Here is a 15190-nt window from a genome sequence, read left to right as displayed (position 1 = left end):
AGTGATAGAGCAAGAACTCCAATCTAGACAATCTAATTTGGAGCTCTTAATCATTTAATCTGAACTCTTAATCACCACATTGCCTTGTCTTCAGAGTCCTGGAACAACATTAGCATTCACGTGTGGTCAAGGGAAAAAATGGGGTTGACAGAATAGACAGAATGAGACTCTGGTTGATTTAGGGGCTGGAGTGATAAATTCTTTTCTGAGAGTTTGGCTCATAGACTCTATTTTGTTCCCTGTTCAGGAGACGAATCATGCAGAATTAATGGAACATGAGGCTTCTCTTAGTAGGAATGCCCAAGAGGAGAAGCTGTCTTTACAGCAGGTGATCAAGGATATAACCCAGGTACTGGTATGCCTCCTGGTCATGGAAACTGGATAATGCCACACTCCTTTCCCCAGGCCTCCATGTCCTCTCAGTCATGCCTAGATTTCCACTCTCTGAGGTGTGTAAACTTAACCTCTTCTTCCTTCATTTCTTCATTTATTATTACCTCAAGGAGTGCTCTAGCCTTGTTGCTGATCCTAAGTTTGGGTGGCCAAAGGTGAAGAATTGAAGGAACCAACCGTTCTGCCCTTAGATACTCTCTTTCCACCCCCAGGGAGAGGGCCTGAGAAGGAACATCAGGTTTATCCAGGCTGTAGTGTAAGTCTTTTGTATGAACTCTAGACCTTGGTAAGTAGGATGGTGACCCTGCTGTGTTGGGTTTCAGGCCATGGTGGAAGAAGGGGACAATATGGTTCAAGGCTCTGGTCATGAGAACTCCTTGGAGTTAGACTCTAGTGGCTTCTCCTCCCAATTTGATTCCCGGGACCCAGACAAGGCTCTTACTCTGGTGCGTTCAGTGCTGACTCAGAGACGCCAGGCTGTGCAGGTGAGAACCCCAGCGTTCTTCCTCAGCCATAGGAATGGGTGTCTAGACCTATTTGTGCCCCAGGTACCCTCCTAGCCTGGACTGCCCCTTTCACTTTATTGACCAGTCATGAGGTGTTTTGCCAACACCCCAAAGTGCCCATTAGAATCTCTACTGCCCAATTGTACTTGTGGGTAACAGGCACATTCTCTGTGCCAGTGGCATGCTTCCCTTCCCTCCCCGATTCTGAGGGTCCCAGCCACACTTAGCATCACTCCCGGCCACTGTACATTCGATGATGATGAACTCTAAGACTCTAGGAGCCACAGAAGCCCAGTAGTCTCTGATCCTCTGTCTTCTCAACTGGTCACATCTCTATTCTGAGCTTACTATTTTTGCTCCAGCCCCTAACCCCTTGCCCAGCCCTACTTTCAGGCTCTGACATCCCTCCTTTGCCCTGCCCTCTTGTTCATCATCTTACTTCTGTTATTCTCCCTCCACAGGACCTGAGGCAGCAGCTTTCAGGCTGTCAGGAAGCTATGAGCTTCTTGCAGCAGCAGCACAATCAGTGGGAGGAGGAGGGTGAGGCCTTGAGACAGCGGCTACAGAAGCTCACTGGGGAGCGGGACACTCTGGCAGGGCAGACTATGGACCTCCAGGGAGAGGTGGACTCTCTCAGCAAGTGAGCAGAGGGCTGTTCATCCCACCCTTCCTCCCGGGGCTCGGTCCTCATCCGGCCATTTACCCACTCCCATCGTGTTTCTGCGTGGCTGACCCCGCTCTCCCTGAGACCCAGGGCTGTTCAGCACTGCCTTGCTTTGTGTTCTGCTTGTTCCTGCTCACTCAGCTTTGAGTCTTTGTGATGATAAAAAACAGTTTCCTGCTCAAAAGGAAAGATGAGATGTTTAAAGCAAATAGACACCTCTCTTCTTTGACTCTGTGATATCTGCTTCCAGGAAGGATTTTAGGTTCCAAGGTTTCTGCTCATCTCTGGTCTCCTTCCAGGGAGCGAGAGCTCCTGCAGAAGACCAGGGAAGAGCTGCAGCAGCAGCTGGAGGTGCTGGAGCAGGAGGCATGGCGACTGCGAAGGACCAACATGGAGCTGCAGCTGCAGGGGGACTCTGCTCAGGGCGAGAGGGAGGAGCAGCAGGAGGAGCTGCACCTGGCCGTCCGTGAAAGGGAGCGCCTGTAAGTGTGACAGTCCCCTCCTCACCGGGGCTTGATCTTCCCTTCAATTCCACACCCTCCTCTCCCCACTCCCCTTCCTCAGAAAGTGGAGTACATTGAAGCCTGGCATATAGTGGGTTCAGATTAGCTTACTGCTCCTTCCTTCGCAGAAAGGTGAAGACAGAAAGTTCATCCAGGCTTTGCTGAGCACCCGTAAGGGATGAGGCACTGTGGGAGATGCAGAAATAAGTAAGACACAGGCCCTGATCTCAAGCAGTTTGCAGTCTAATGGGGAAGACAGACAAGTAAACTAACTGTAGCATGAGGCCAGATGAAGTATGAGCTAAATAGAGCTTCAAGCCAAGTCCTTTGGGAACATAGGAGTTACAGTTAATATTAAAAGCTTCATGGAGGGAAGGGTGGGCTTTCAGTTGGGCCTTGACATATTTTGATGGTAGAGAGTGGGAGAAGGCTAAAGGAACAGATTAGCAACGAAAAAGAGGCAGGAAGTTTCATGGCGTGTTCAGAGTAGGCCGGGCTGGCTAAAGGGTAGGACTTAACCTGGGAAGTAATGGGAAGTGAGCTGGCCCAGAAAGGGAATTTCAGAGTAAAGGGACCTAGCTAATCTGTAAATTCCCCTATACGATGTCATAGAAAAAGCAAGGACTTGAGAGCTGGGCAAAAGCGTGGTTTAAATTATGGCTCTGCCACTTGGACAAATTACTTTATTTGTAAAATGGGAGTGATAATATTTACCTTGAAGGGTCATTGGGAAGTTTAGAGCAGTGTTTTGCAAAATACAAGCATAGAGCCTGACATATGGTAGGTCTTCAGTAGCCAGCAGCAAGGGACTGTATCTTCTTCATCTTTGGCATATCCTCCTCCTCTCCTGTGCCCTCGCTCCTTCCACTGAGTAGGCACGGATAATGGAATCTTGAAGTACTGTTGTAAGGATCATGACTTCTGCAAGGAACGGTCTCCCCTGTACCAGGGAGAAGAGACAATCCACAAAGATAATTATATGTTTTTAAATTTAATTTGTTTGAATGGATAATACATTTATCAATATTTATACGATTTGAAAGTCAAAACTATTTAAAAAGATATACACAGAGAAGTCTTACTCCCCTCTGCTTCATCCATCCCATTTCCCTTCCTTCTGTACGCAACCATTTAAATTAATTTCTTGTTTATCTTTCCAGTGCTGCTTTATGTAAATATATGCATATATTCTTATTCCCTCCAACTTCTTGCATAAAAAGTGGTATACTATGTATACTGTTCTGCACCTTGCTTTTTTCACTTTATATGTCTTGGAGATCTTTCCTTATCAGTTTATAGACACCATCGTTATTCTTTTGCATACAAAGGTAATTATATTCCTGTTACTTTTTGGGGTGTGGCCACTCCCTAAAACGTCCTTTAGCCCCTTCCTTCCCATCTTAGTCAGGAGACGCTGGCAAGCCTGGAAGCCAAACAGTCAGAATCACTCAGTGAACTGATCACTCTTCGGGAAGCCCTGGAGTCCAGTCGCCTGGAAGGGGAGTTGCTGAGGCAAGAACAAACAGAAGTGACTGCAGCGCTGGCCAGGGTGCGCAGGCCAGCCCCACACTGGCTGGGTGGGCTGGGCGGCTTAGGAAGTTGTGTTTCTGGAAGAGAGCATGCAGCCTGCCTCATTCTTCACCCTGCAAGCCAACCCTCATATTTGTGGCCCCAATTACTAATCTCTGCTTCTGGGTTCTCTCCCTCCCCACATACCCTCTATATTGGAATTAGAATGGTTTTCTAAGGTGTAAATCTGGTTATGTCAGTCTTTTTCTTAAAACCATTCAGTGGCTTCCCAGCTCCTTGGTGCCACATTCAAAGCCCTTTGCCATCTGCCCCAAACTGTTTCTAGCCTCCTCCTGACTCCAAATTCCCGTCCTCATGTACCTTTACTCCTGCCGCCCAGCACTAATTGCATCCCCAGTTTTACCTCGTTCTTTTGTGACTCTAATACTTTGCATGTTAGACTCCTCCCTTTGCCTGACCTGCTTCTTTCCTCCCCCTTTAACCGCAAACTGTTTCTCATCTCTCAATAGCCAGCTTAATTGTCAGCTCTTCTACCAAGCATTTTTTTTTTTTGGTGAGGAAGATCGGCCCTGAGCTAACATCTGCCAGTCCTTCTCTTTTTTGCTGAGGAAGACTGACCGTGGGCTAACATCCATGCCCACCTTCCTCCACTTTTATATGGGATGCTGCCACAGCATGGCTTGCCAAGCGGTGTGTCGGTGTGCGCCTGGGATCTGAACCGGCGAATCCTGGGCCGCCGCAGTGGAACGCGCGCACTTAACCGCTTGCGCCACCGGGCCGGCCCCCAGCCAAGCATTTTTGATTCTCCAAAACTGAATTAATGCTTTCTCTGAGTTCTCAGAGCACTTTGTGCTTACACCGTCTGTGGTGTGATTACAGTTGTATTGTTTACACTGCTACTGTGCTACTCTCTTACTCCTCAATGAGTGAATGAATGAAGGGAAAACTTGTTTAGAATGCAAGGGAAAGAACGGAGTGTTAACTGATCTCTGTGCAAAGAAAGCAGCAGGGGTTGGGGATGTGATCTGTTCACTGTTGCAGGAAAAGTGGAAATAGGAAACCCTTTAACCCTCTTTGTTTTTAGGCAGAACAGTCCATTGCGGAGCTGTCAAGTTCTGAGAACAGCCTGAAGGCCGAGGTAGCTGATCTTCAGGCTGCAACCGTCAAGCTCAGTGCCTTAAATGAGGCTTTGGCCTTGGATAAAGTTGGGCTGAACCAGCAGCTTCTCCAGGTGAACAAAGATTTCTCTGATCCACAGGGTCGGGCTGGGCTCTGACCCAGGGCAAGCCTGTGACAGACAAAGCTGATGCCCATGATAGGGAAGAGTCCTTAAATGGATCAGCCCAAGACAGATCAATTCCCAGATGTAGTCCTAAAATGAGCAAAAGGAACATTTATAGTACAGAGGAGAACAAAGTCTGTAAGAACTGGGCTTAGCCATTAACAATAGTCCCGTCCTGGGCCATTCTGGTGGTTAGCGGTTAAGTTCACGCATTCCGCTTCTGCCACCCAGGGTTCGCCGGTTCGGACCCTGAGCGGAGACCTACTCACCGCTCATCAAGCCATCCTAAGGAGGCGTCCCACATAGAAGAGCTACAACTCTACAACGATGATACACAACTATGTACTGGGGCTTTGGGGAGAAAAAAGAAAAAAATAAAAGAGGAAATGGGCAACAGATGTTAGCGCAGGGCCACTCTTCCTCAAAAAAAAAAAAAGTCCCCTCCCACACCCACAGCAGAACTGCCTTTGGGCTTTAGGGTAAAATCACCAGAGCGAGAAAGGAGGCCCATGTCCTCTGGAAGGAAGACTCAGTTTCCAATCCTGTTGCATGAGATAACAGCAATCACCAGAAAAAGATCTCTGAAGAGCCTGAATCTCAAAAAATCTTCTCTATAGTTTGCAAATTTAACATGCATCTTCACTACCCTGTTCCTTTGAGCCCCAGAAATGTTCTATGTTCCCATATTTTGAATTCTTTGAGAGCAAGACTTTGCCTTTTTTATCTCTATTCTCTATCCCCATCAACCCATCTAGTACCTGGAATATAGATAGGCAATAAACCAAATGAATGCAAAGTCTCCTCTCTTATAAGCACTCCTGTGTTCGTCTTTGGAGAATTGATTCATATCTCATTTGAATTTCTGTCTCAGAACTTGATCTCTAAACCGTAACCATTTATGTTTGATGCCCTTCTCTTCTTGGCCAGTAGTTAGAACAGGAGAACCAGTCTGTGTGCAGCAGAATGGAGGCAACAGAGCAAGCGAGAAGCGCTTTACAGGTGGGCCTCACAGAGGCAGAGAGAAGCAGGGAAGCCCTATGGGACAAAAACACTCACCTGGAGGCTCAGCTGCAGAAAGCGGAGGAGACCAAGGCTGAGCTGCAGGAAGATCTCAGGGGCATCCAAGAAGAGAAGGAAGAAATTCAAGAGAAACTAAGCGAGGTGAGAAGACAAAACTGATCCCATGACATTAAGGTATAATACATGCTCATTGTAAAGAATTAAAACACAACAGAAATGATTTAGAAAGTGAAAAAGTCTTACTTCCTAGAAATGACCAGTGTTACTAATTTGGGGTATATCTTCCAATATTTTTAAAGAATTCCTATAGGAATCATTTACTGATTCCCCACTGCTTCACACCCCCCAGTTTGACTTAGATGCCTCTCCTGTATGCTCTGATAGTACTTCATGCTTATTTCAACCACCACACCCTTCATATTATATTATAATTATCTCTTTACATGTCTCTACCATTACCAAAATCTCGTTGAAGGCAAGGCAATGTCTACTTCTTTTTAATCCAGCTTTTAGTACAGTGGCTAACACATAGCAGGAACTCAGTAAATTTTTTCTAAACCAATGACTTGGCTCAAAGGTCATCTTTCCCCTCTACCAAACTTCTCATTGCCCTAATGATTATACATAGTCTCCCTTCTCAGAGTCCGTTTCTCATGGCACTGGTCACTTTCTTCCTGGTATTTTGTGTGTGTCTTACTTCTCCTTAAGACTAAAAGCTTTTTAGAGGTAGGTCTCTTACAGTCCCTAGCATAGGGTCTTGCTTGTAAGAGGGCATGCTTCTTGGGCTGGGGGCTCTATGGGTTGATTAGGGAAATAGATAAATGGTGCTTGGTATTGAGTGGACAATGCTCGGGGCTCACAGAGCGAGGTCCAGAATCTCTGAAGAGCCAGTGGCCCTAACCTGGTGATAGCAGCCCTCTGTTATCTCACCTGCCTGCCTCTGCTCTGTATCTCACCAATTTCTTCCCCAGGCACGTCACCAGCAGGAGGCAGCCTCAGCTCAGCTGGAGCAGCTGCATCAGGAGGCAAAGCGACAGGAAGAAGTGCTGGCCCGGGCAGTCCAGGAGAAGGAGGCCCTAGTACGGGAGAGGGCGGCTCTAGAGGTGCGGCTGCAGGCTATGGAGCGGGACCGGCAGGACCTCTGTGAACAACTCTTGGGGCTCAGGTAGGGCCCGGACCCAGTTCAGCCAAGGGCAGAGAGCTTTGCAAGGCAAGGGGTAGCCAAGCTAAGTTCTTTGCCCTAAATATATGGGTTCTAAATGAGTTATGAATTTGTAATTGCCCCCCTAACTTCTCCAGGTAGCCAGTACTTAGAACCCATCTCCTCTTAAGGAAGGGTAAGGGGCTTGATGGGTAAGAACTCTTCCTGATTCCTGAACCTGACAGCTCGGCCAAGGAGCTACTGGAGAACAGTCTGTTTGAGGCCCAACAACAAAATTCTCTGATAGAGGTCACCAAGGGGCAGCTGGAGGTCCAGATTCAAACTGTCACTCAAGCCAAAGAAGTAATTCAAGGTGAGAACCCAGCTGGGATGGGGCACACTCCATTCCATGGGGATCTTGAAAGCCAGCAAGGCAGTGGGAAGCTGTTAGAGGTCCTTCTCCAGCCAGGCCCAGGGCCTCTGAGATGAGAGTTGCTCAGGAGGTCTGGGGAGAGGGGTGAAAGGAGGAGGGCAGAGGCTCAGAGACCAGATCCTGTCCCTGGCATCTTAGGGGAAGTGAGGTGCCTGAAGCTGGAACTAGACACTGAACGGAGCCGGGCAGAGCAGGAGCGGGATACAGCAGCCAGACAGCTGGCCCAAACTGAGCAAGAGGGGCAGACTGCCCTGCAGCAGCAGAAGTCAGCCCATGAGGAGGAGGTGAACCGACTCCAGGAGAAATGGGTATGTGGTGGTGGATGTGGCTGGGGGATGGGAGAGACAGACACGGCCTCCCATCAGTGAGTGCTCCACCTGCTGACTCTTGGTCCAGATATTGCTGCTTATAAGAAAGAGTGAAATCTGAACAGGACTAGCCTGGTCACGAGGTGTAAAATCCGGCTTTTATCTATTAAATGAGTTAATATACAAAAAACACTAAGAACAGTTCCTTGTATAGTAAGCTCTATATTTGTGTTAGCTGTTGTTATTGTTGTTGTTTTGGTATGTACAAAGAATTAAGAGTGGATCCTGGGATTTAGGATTGTTAAAACTGGCCTCAGGATACAAAGGGAGCAGAGGAATGCCTTGGACCCCTTCTTGCCCAGTTCAGAATTGTTTGTTTTGTCTTTTAATTACATAATTCAGTCCATTTGCTTTTATTGTGATTATAGGTGTATTTGGATTTATTTCTACCATCTTATGCTATTTGTCCTGCCTTTTTATGTCTTTTGGGGAGAGGAGATCACTTTTCTTAACTTTTTTTAGAGGGTTAATTGGATGATCAAATTGTATTCTTTTCTCAGCTCTTTTTTTCTCTCTACCACTTTGGATGATATGTACTCTACTTTTTTATTCTGTTAGTTGTTTCCTATAACATTTTAAAATACATACTTAATAAAATCTCCAGTTCTTATTTACCCTTTTCTTGAATGATACAAGGACCTCAGAACATTTACCTGCATTCACTCTTCCCGACCTATGTATTATTTTATTCAATGTGTTTAGTTATAACTAGTTTGTTAGCAGCATAAATTATGAATTTTGATTATTGTTTTATACAGTCAATGTTTGTCTAGATACACTGAGAAATTTACATTTTTTTGTTCCCTATTCCTTCTTGCATATCAGACTTTGTATTTGGGTTTATTTTCCTTCTTTTGAGGGTCTTTTGGTAGTTAATTGTCTGAAAATGTTTCTATTTTACTTTTATTCTTGAACGATAGCTTCACTGGACATAAAATTAAGGTATTAAATTCTAGGATGACAAGTATTTTCTCTCAGCATATTGATTATTCTGTGGTTAGTATTGAGAAGACTCTGAATAGGTGCATGTCAGACCTTCTTACTCTATCCTCCGTGTATCTTAACTCTCTCTTATATTTTCCATGTTGACCTTTCTCTTTCTATACTGTGTTCTGGATGATTTTTTTCAGATCTCTCTTCTATTCATTAATTTCCCTTTTCAGCTGTATTTGATCTGTTATGTAGTCTATTCACCAAATTTTAAATTTCACTTATTAATTTTTTTATTTCTAGACCTTCTTTATTCAGTTGTTTTTTCAAATCTTGGTTGTTTTTTTTTTTTAATTTTATTTATTTATTTTTTCCCCCAAAGCCCCAGTGGATAGTTGTATGTCATAGCTGCACATCCTTCTAGTTACTGTATGTGGGACGCAGCCTCAGCATGGCCGGAGAAGCGGTGCATCGGTGCGCGCCCGGGATCCGAACCCCGGGCCGCCAGCAGTGGAGCATGCGCACTTAACAACTAAGCCACGTGGCCGGCCCTCTTGGTTGGTTTTTAATCTCTTTTCCCTAATTTATATTTTCATTCCCCTCTTTTATTCTTTAAACATACAAAACATACTTTTATGCTGTCTAATAATTCCAATAACTAAAATCTTTTTGGGGCCTGACTATGTTACAAGTTGTTTCCGTTGGCTATTACTCATGGCGTTGATCCCTGTGTGTTTATGATACCATGTTCTTTGGAAACTTTTCTGTGGGAATCCTTTTAGGCTTGAGATGAAGGAGTTTTTCTTCAGAGGATTGGGTTTTGCTTCTGTCAGGAAGCTGAAGGACTAGCATCCCAGGACCACCTTAAAATAAAATTTTTGTTTAAGGTTCTTTGGGCCAACTTCAGGCCCTGAACCCACATGAAGACCTGCTTATGGTTATGAATTCTCAAGGGAGATATTTTTTTTACACTGTGTGAGGGCTGAGACAAACAAATTTCCTTGCTATTCCCTTCTGTGTAGTTTTTTGTTTTGTTTTCTCTCCCCCCACTTTCTCTCTCTTCCTTTTTCTTCCCCCTTCCTCCTCCCTCTCTCTCTCAAGTTTGCCCTTAAACTAAGGGCACTCTAGCCCAGGGATAAGCAAGTTGTTTTTGTAAAGGGCCACATACTGTGCTTTGTGAACCCTACAGTCTCTTTCACAATTACTCAACTCTGCTGCTGTAGTGCAAAAGCAGGCATAGACAACATGTAACCAAATGAGCATGGCTGTGTTCCAATAAATGTATGTGGACACTGAAATCTGAATTTCATATAATTTTCACATGTCACAAAATCATATTCTTCTTTTGACTTCTTTTCAACCATTAAAAATGTAAACATCTGGGGCCAACCCCGTGGCTTAGCGGTTAAGTACGCGCGCTCTGCTACTGGCGGCCCGGGTTCGGATCCCAGATGCGCACCGACGCACCGCTTGTCGGGCCATGCTGAGGCGGCGTCCCACATACAGCATCTAGCAGGATATGCAACTATGACATACAACTGTCTACTGGGGCTTTGGGGAGAAAAGGGAAAAAAAAAAGGAGGAAGATTGGCAATAGATGTTAGCTCAGGGCCGGTCTTCCTCAGAAAAAAGAGGAGGATTGGCATGGATGTTAGCTCAGGGCTGATCTTCCTCACAAAAAAAAAAAAAATGTAAACATCATTCTTAGTTCACTGGCCATACAGCAACAGGAGGCGGGCCCAGACTTGGCCCAGGTACTGTAGTTTGTTGACGCTGGTATAGCCCTTTGTAGGTCCAGCTTTATGTGAGAATGTCTTATCAGACTCCCCACCCTTTGTCTTCTGTTTCGTTTTTCTCACATAGCCATAAGATGAATTTTAAGATTATTGGGTATAGCAAATGCCTCCAAGATGTTGAGAAATTGACTGAGGTCACACTAGTAGTGTTGGATTAAAGACTGTAACCCAGGCAGCCTGGTTCCAAAGCCCTTCATCACTATCCTGAGAACCTAATAGAGGGCTAGAATAGTCTGAGAGATCCGAGAAGGCTTTGTTCCACCTCTGGAAGGACGAGGATGCCCTGTCCCAATGCTCTTGTATAATATAGGAGACTTACCTGTGTAGTATAGCTAGGCTCGACCTGACTTTTCAGGACACTAACTCCACCACCCTGAGCAGGGGAGAGTGGGCAGCAGAGAGTCAGTCTGCTGCCTCAGTTCATTGTTAGAACCGTCAACCATGATGTGGTGACTTTAAAATATCAGATATTCATAGCTTATATTAGAGAAAATTGCACTTTAAAAAGCACTTTTACATGTATTATTTCATTGGAGTTTTTTTATAAATCTCATTTGATTCTCATAGAATTTGGTGAGATTGGTAGGGCAGGGATTATTAGCCTCACTTTACAGATGAGAAAACAGGCTTAGAGAGCTCCAAGATCACACAGCTGGTGAGCAGTAGACTTCTAACTCTACTCCAGTTCTCCTCCTGCCTCCTCTCCTCACCCATTTGGTTCTAACAGTGTTTCCTTCATATGACCAGGAGAAAGAGCGCTCCCAGCACCAGCAGGAACTGGATAAGACTCTGGAGAGTCTAGAGAGGGAGAAAATGGAGCTGGAAATGCGGCTGAGGGAGCAGCAAGCAGAAACCGAGGCCATCCGGACGCAGAGGGAAGAAGAACGGGCTGAGGCTGAGAGCGCCCTGTGCCAGGTGGGAAGCTGGGAGGACTGGAGCTGCACATCCAAGCTGTGCCCCTACCTTTGACCACTTCCTTTTCCACTCCCAGGAGTGGTGCTGCAGGGGGCTTCCAGAAGAGAATGTAGCTACCCACTTTGCTACCAGTGAGCAGGGTGATCAGCACCATTAGCTTGCAGGGCCGGCAATATGTCGTACTTCCTGAGGGAGGGCTGCTGTTTACCACATCCTGTCAGCATGCAAACCAGTGGCAATCTTTGCACTTCCTGGTTCTCAATCAGTGGGTCCAGGCCTTCCTTTGCCCTCAGCCCCTACCCCATTTGCCGGAAGAGCCCTGGAGCATCTGGAATGTGCTTGTGGCCTAGTGGGTGAGCATGGTAACCCTGATGCAACAAGCCCTTGCCCTTCTGCCCCTCCACAGATGCAGCTCGAAACAGAGAAGGAGAGAGTGTCCCTTCTGGAGACACTGCTGCAGACCCAGAAGGAGCTGGCAGATGCCAGCCAACAGCTGGAACGGCTGAGGCAGGACATGAAGGTTCAGAAGTTAAAGGAACAGGTATGGATGGTGGTCCTGGGCAGGGAAGAAAAGAGGCATTGAGTTACTCATTCAACATTGACCAGTTCTTTCGCGTGTCTTGCACCAGGCCTTGTGCTAGGTGCTGCCACATGACAACATAAAGAAGTGGCAGGACAGTGAACATGACAGGCATGGTTCCAGCCCTCAGGGAGCTTACATTCTAGAGGCAGAGCAGACACGAAATAAATGAGATAATTACAGGTTGTAATAAGTGCTGTAAAGGAAAGGAATAGGGTGATACAATTGAGAAGGATTCAGAGGAGACCACTTTCGACAAGGTGGTCAAGGAGGGCCTCACTGAGAAAGTGACATGTGAGCTGAGACGTGAAGAAGGTTGGAACAATAGGGATGAACCTTGAAAGCATTATGCTAAGTGAAATAAGCCAGTCACAAGAGGCCACATAGTGTATGATTCCATTTATAGGAAATGTCCAGAATAGGCAAATCTATAGAGACAGAAAGTAGATGAGTGGTTGGGAGTGGGGTGGGAATGGGGAGAGTACAGGGTTTCTGTCTGGGATGATGAAAATGTTCTAAAGTTGATCATGGTGATGGTTGCACAACTCTGTGAATATACTAAAAACCATTTAATTGTGCATGTTAAATGAGTGAATTGAACTATATTTCAATAAAGCTGTTTAAAAAAAAGTAAAAAAGCCAGCCATTTGAAGAACACTTTAGGCAGAGGAAATAGGTGTCACAAGGGCCCTGGGATGGAACCAGGCTTGGGGAGTTCAAGGACAGAAGGAGGCAGCGTGACTCCAGTGTGATCAGCTCAGGGGCAAGTGAACTGGTGGGCAGGAGCCCTGTGTCTGCCATGGTAGGGGCTTGGATTTTGTTCTAAGGGCAGTGGGAAACTGTTGGATGGTATTTAAAAAGCAGAGTGGGACATGATTTACTATATATATATTTAAAATTTACTATATATATATATATATATATATATATATATATATATATATATTTAAAAATACTTTAGCTGCTGAGTGGAGAATAGAGTGTGTGTGTGCGTGTGTGTGTGTGTGTGCGTGCGTGTGTGTGTGTGTGTGTGTGTGTGTAGGGGGTGGTAGAATGAAGTGGAAGTAGGGATACTCAACAGGAGGCTGTTGCAATGTTCTGGGACCCTGACTGAGAAAGCCCCCGTGAGCCAGCGCACTTTGTGAGGGAGGAGAGGGAATAGGAAGTGAAGAGTTGAGGTGGCAGAGCATCATGGAGACAACGTGGATTGTTGAGTCCTGCCTCAGCTTTTGCCAACCCAACTGAGAAACCAGTATGGATACAACACGGATTTCAAGACCAAGGCCCCAGCGGAAGCTTTCCTCTACTCACTGCTGTCTTCTCCCTTTGCAGGAGATCACTGGGATGCTGCAGACCCAGCTCCTGGAGGCTCAGCGGGAGCTGGAGCAGGCAGCCCAGCAGCACAGAGATGACCTTGCTGCCCTCCAAGAACAGGGCAGCACCCTGCTTCAGGAGAAGACACAGCTGCAGAAGCAGGTCCCTTGTCCTCTCTCCAAGCCCCACAGCCCTTCCCCAGCATAGCCAGCTCTCTCATTCCCTCCTATAGGACAGGGGAAACCTTGGCCCTGCTGCCTGAGCTTGGGAGGGGAAGAGTATGCCCCAGTACGGAGTGGAAAGTTGAAGGGTGCTCAGAGCTGAGCACGTGCCTCTCAGAGCCCTGAGATAATAATCTCTCTGGGTGGTGACCATGGAACTTAGATTTTCTCAGGGCAGCCCCAGTGTCAGCTGTTCTTCCATCCTCCCCATAGATCCAGCATTTTATATACCAGATTGCTCTCTTTATTCTGATTGCTTTCCCTCTCATAATCCTATATCAGATGGTGTTCAGATTATTTATTTAAAAAAATACACTCACTATACACCTGCCCATCACTTTGCTTTTGGGCATAGTTATATTCAGCCAAGATTTTTATTTGTGCCTGCCTTTATATAGCATATGTGAGGCTGGGGAGACAGATGACTAGGCTGAATGGTATTGGGGGAAGGGGGTTGTTAAGAACAGCACAGAAGGATTGGTGGAACCTCCAGAGCATTGGAAGTGGGCCAGTGACTGTGGTAAACTTGAAGGACCCTAAAGCCCTAGGTGAGAAGTATCCTTCCACTGGCCCCCTGCCCTTGGTCCTCATGCCCTTAATTTTCCAGGTAGAAGACTTGAAGTCTCAGCTTGTTTCCAAGGATGACTCCCAGAGGCTGGTGGAGCTGGAGGTTCAGGAGAAGCTGAGAGAGGCCCAGGAGTGTAGCCGAATTCAGAAGGAGCTAGAGAGAGAGAAAGCCAGGTAAGCTAGACAGCACGTGGAGTTGGCTTTCGCCTTTCTGGCTACAGTTGTCACTGTGAGGTTGACAGTTGTTTGCTTGGGTCACCTAGCCTCTCATGTCTCTAGCTCTGGGCTGTTCAGGTAGCTGTGTGGGGAGGACATGGTCCCTGTCTTCGAAGCTTGTAGAGAACACACATTATGCACCAAGACTATGCCAGGGGTTGAGCATACAGTGATAAACGAGACACTATGGTCCCTGCCTCAATAGAATTGATTGTTTTGTGGGGAAGACATTAATCAAATAATTCCCAAAATAAATTATTGCAGATTATGTTACATAGTGTAGAGGAAAGAAATGCTGAAATAGAAATGAGAGAGAGAAGGGAAATCTACTTTAGATAAGATGTTACGGGACTGGCCCCATGGCTTAGCGGTTAAGTGCACGCGCTCCGCTACTGGCGGCCCGGGTTCAGATCCCGGTCGCGCACCGATGCACCGCTTCTCCGGCCATGCTGAGGCCACGTCCTACATACAGCAACTAGAAGGATGTGCTACTATGACATACAACTATCTACTGGGCCTTTGGGGGAAAAAAAGGAGGAGGATTGGCAATAGATGTTAGCTCAGAGCCGGTCTTCTTCAGCAAAAAGAGGAGGATTAGCCTGGATGTTAGCTCAGGGCTGATATTCCTCACACACACAAAAAAAGATGTTACGGAAGACCTTTCTCAGGAGATTGCATTTAAACTGATCACTGAAGGATGAAATGGAGCCACCCATGCAAAGGGGTGAGGGAGAGTTCTCTACAGTAGGAATAGAAGTCACACGCAGAGGCCCTGAGGCAGATCAAAGCTTGGGGTGTTTGGTAAAACTGA

At 46.3% G+C, this 15190-nt stretch overlaps 1 protein-coding gene across 6 annotated transcripts in view; it reads left to right on the top strand.

The window, feature by feature from the left end:
* Nucleotides 1-15190, top strand: part of CEP250 (centrosomal protein 250) — a 44510-nt gene that overhangs the window by 14066 nt on the left and 15254 nt on the right. For 3 of the 6 annotated variants that reach the window (XM_087445347.1, XM_087445346.1, XM_087445349.1), the window contains 15 exons: nucleotides 248-349; nucleotides 504-548; nucleotides 717-878; nucleotides 1361-1539; nucleotides 1863-2045; nucleotides 3471-3615; nucleotides 4681-4827; nucleotides 5809-6039; nucleotides 6870-7063; nucleotides 7285-7412; nucleotides 7611-7780; nucleotides 11314-11481; nucleotides 11888-12022; nucleotides 13394-13537; nucleotides 14204-14337. In XM_087445347.1, the coding sequence (XP_087301473.1) occupies nucleotides 248-349; nucleotides 504-548; nucleotides 717-878; nucleotides 1361-1539; nucleotides 1863-2045; nucleotides 3471-3615; nucleotides 4681-4827; nucleotides 5809-6039; nucleotides 6870-7063; nucleotides 7285-7412; nucleotides 7611-7780; nucleotides 11314-11481; nucleotides 11888-12022; nucleotides 13394-13537; nucleotides 14204-14337 (2267 nt within the window). Of the gene's footprint in view, nucleotides 1-247; nucleotides 350-503; nucleotides 549-716; nucleotides 879-1360; nucleotides 1540-1862; nucleotides 2046-3470; nucleotides 3616-4680; nucleotides 4828-5805; nucleotides 6040-6869; nucleotides 7064-7284; nucleotides 7413-7610; nucleotides 7781-11313; nucleotides 11482-11887; nucleotides 12023-13393; nucleotides 13538-14203; nucleotides 14338-15190 lie in introns of those variants that run through there. The other 3 variants (XM_004430477.3, XM_087445348.1, XM_087445350.1) reach the window with 3 other exon arrangements.

This window comes from Ceratotherium simum, chromosome 21 (assembly GCF_057802395.1).
Source record: "Ceratotherium simum simum isolate JZ-2026a chromosome 21, ASM5780239v1, whole genome shotgun sequence".
Lineage (NCBI taxonomy): Eukaryota > Metazoa > Chordata > Mammalia > Perissodactyla > Rhinocerotidae > Ceratotherium > Ceratotherium simum.
Note: the sequence above shows the minus strand (reverse complement) of the source record. Positions and strands in the feature narration are given on the sequence as shown.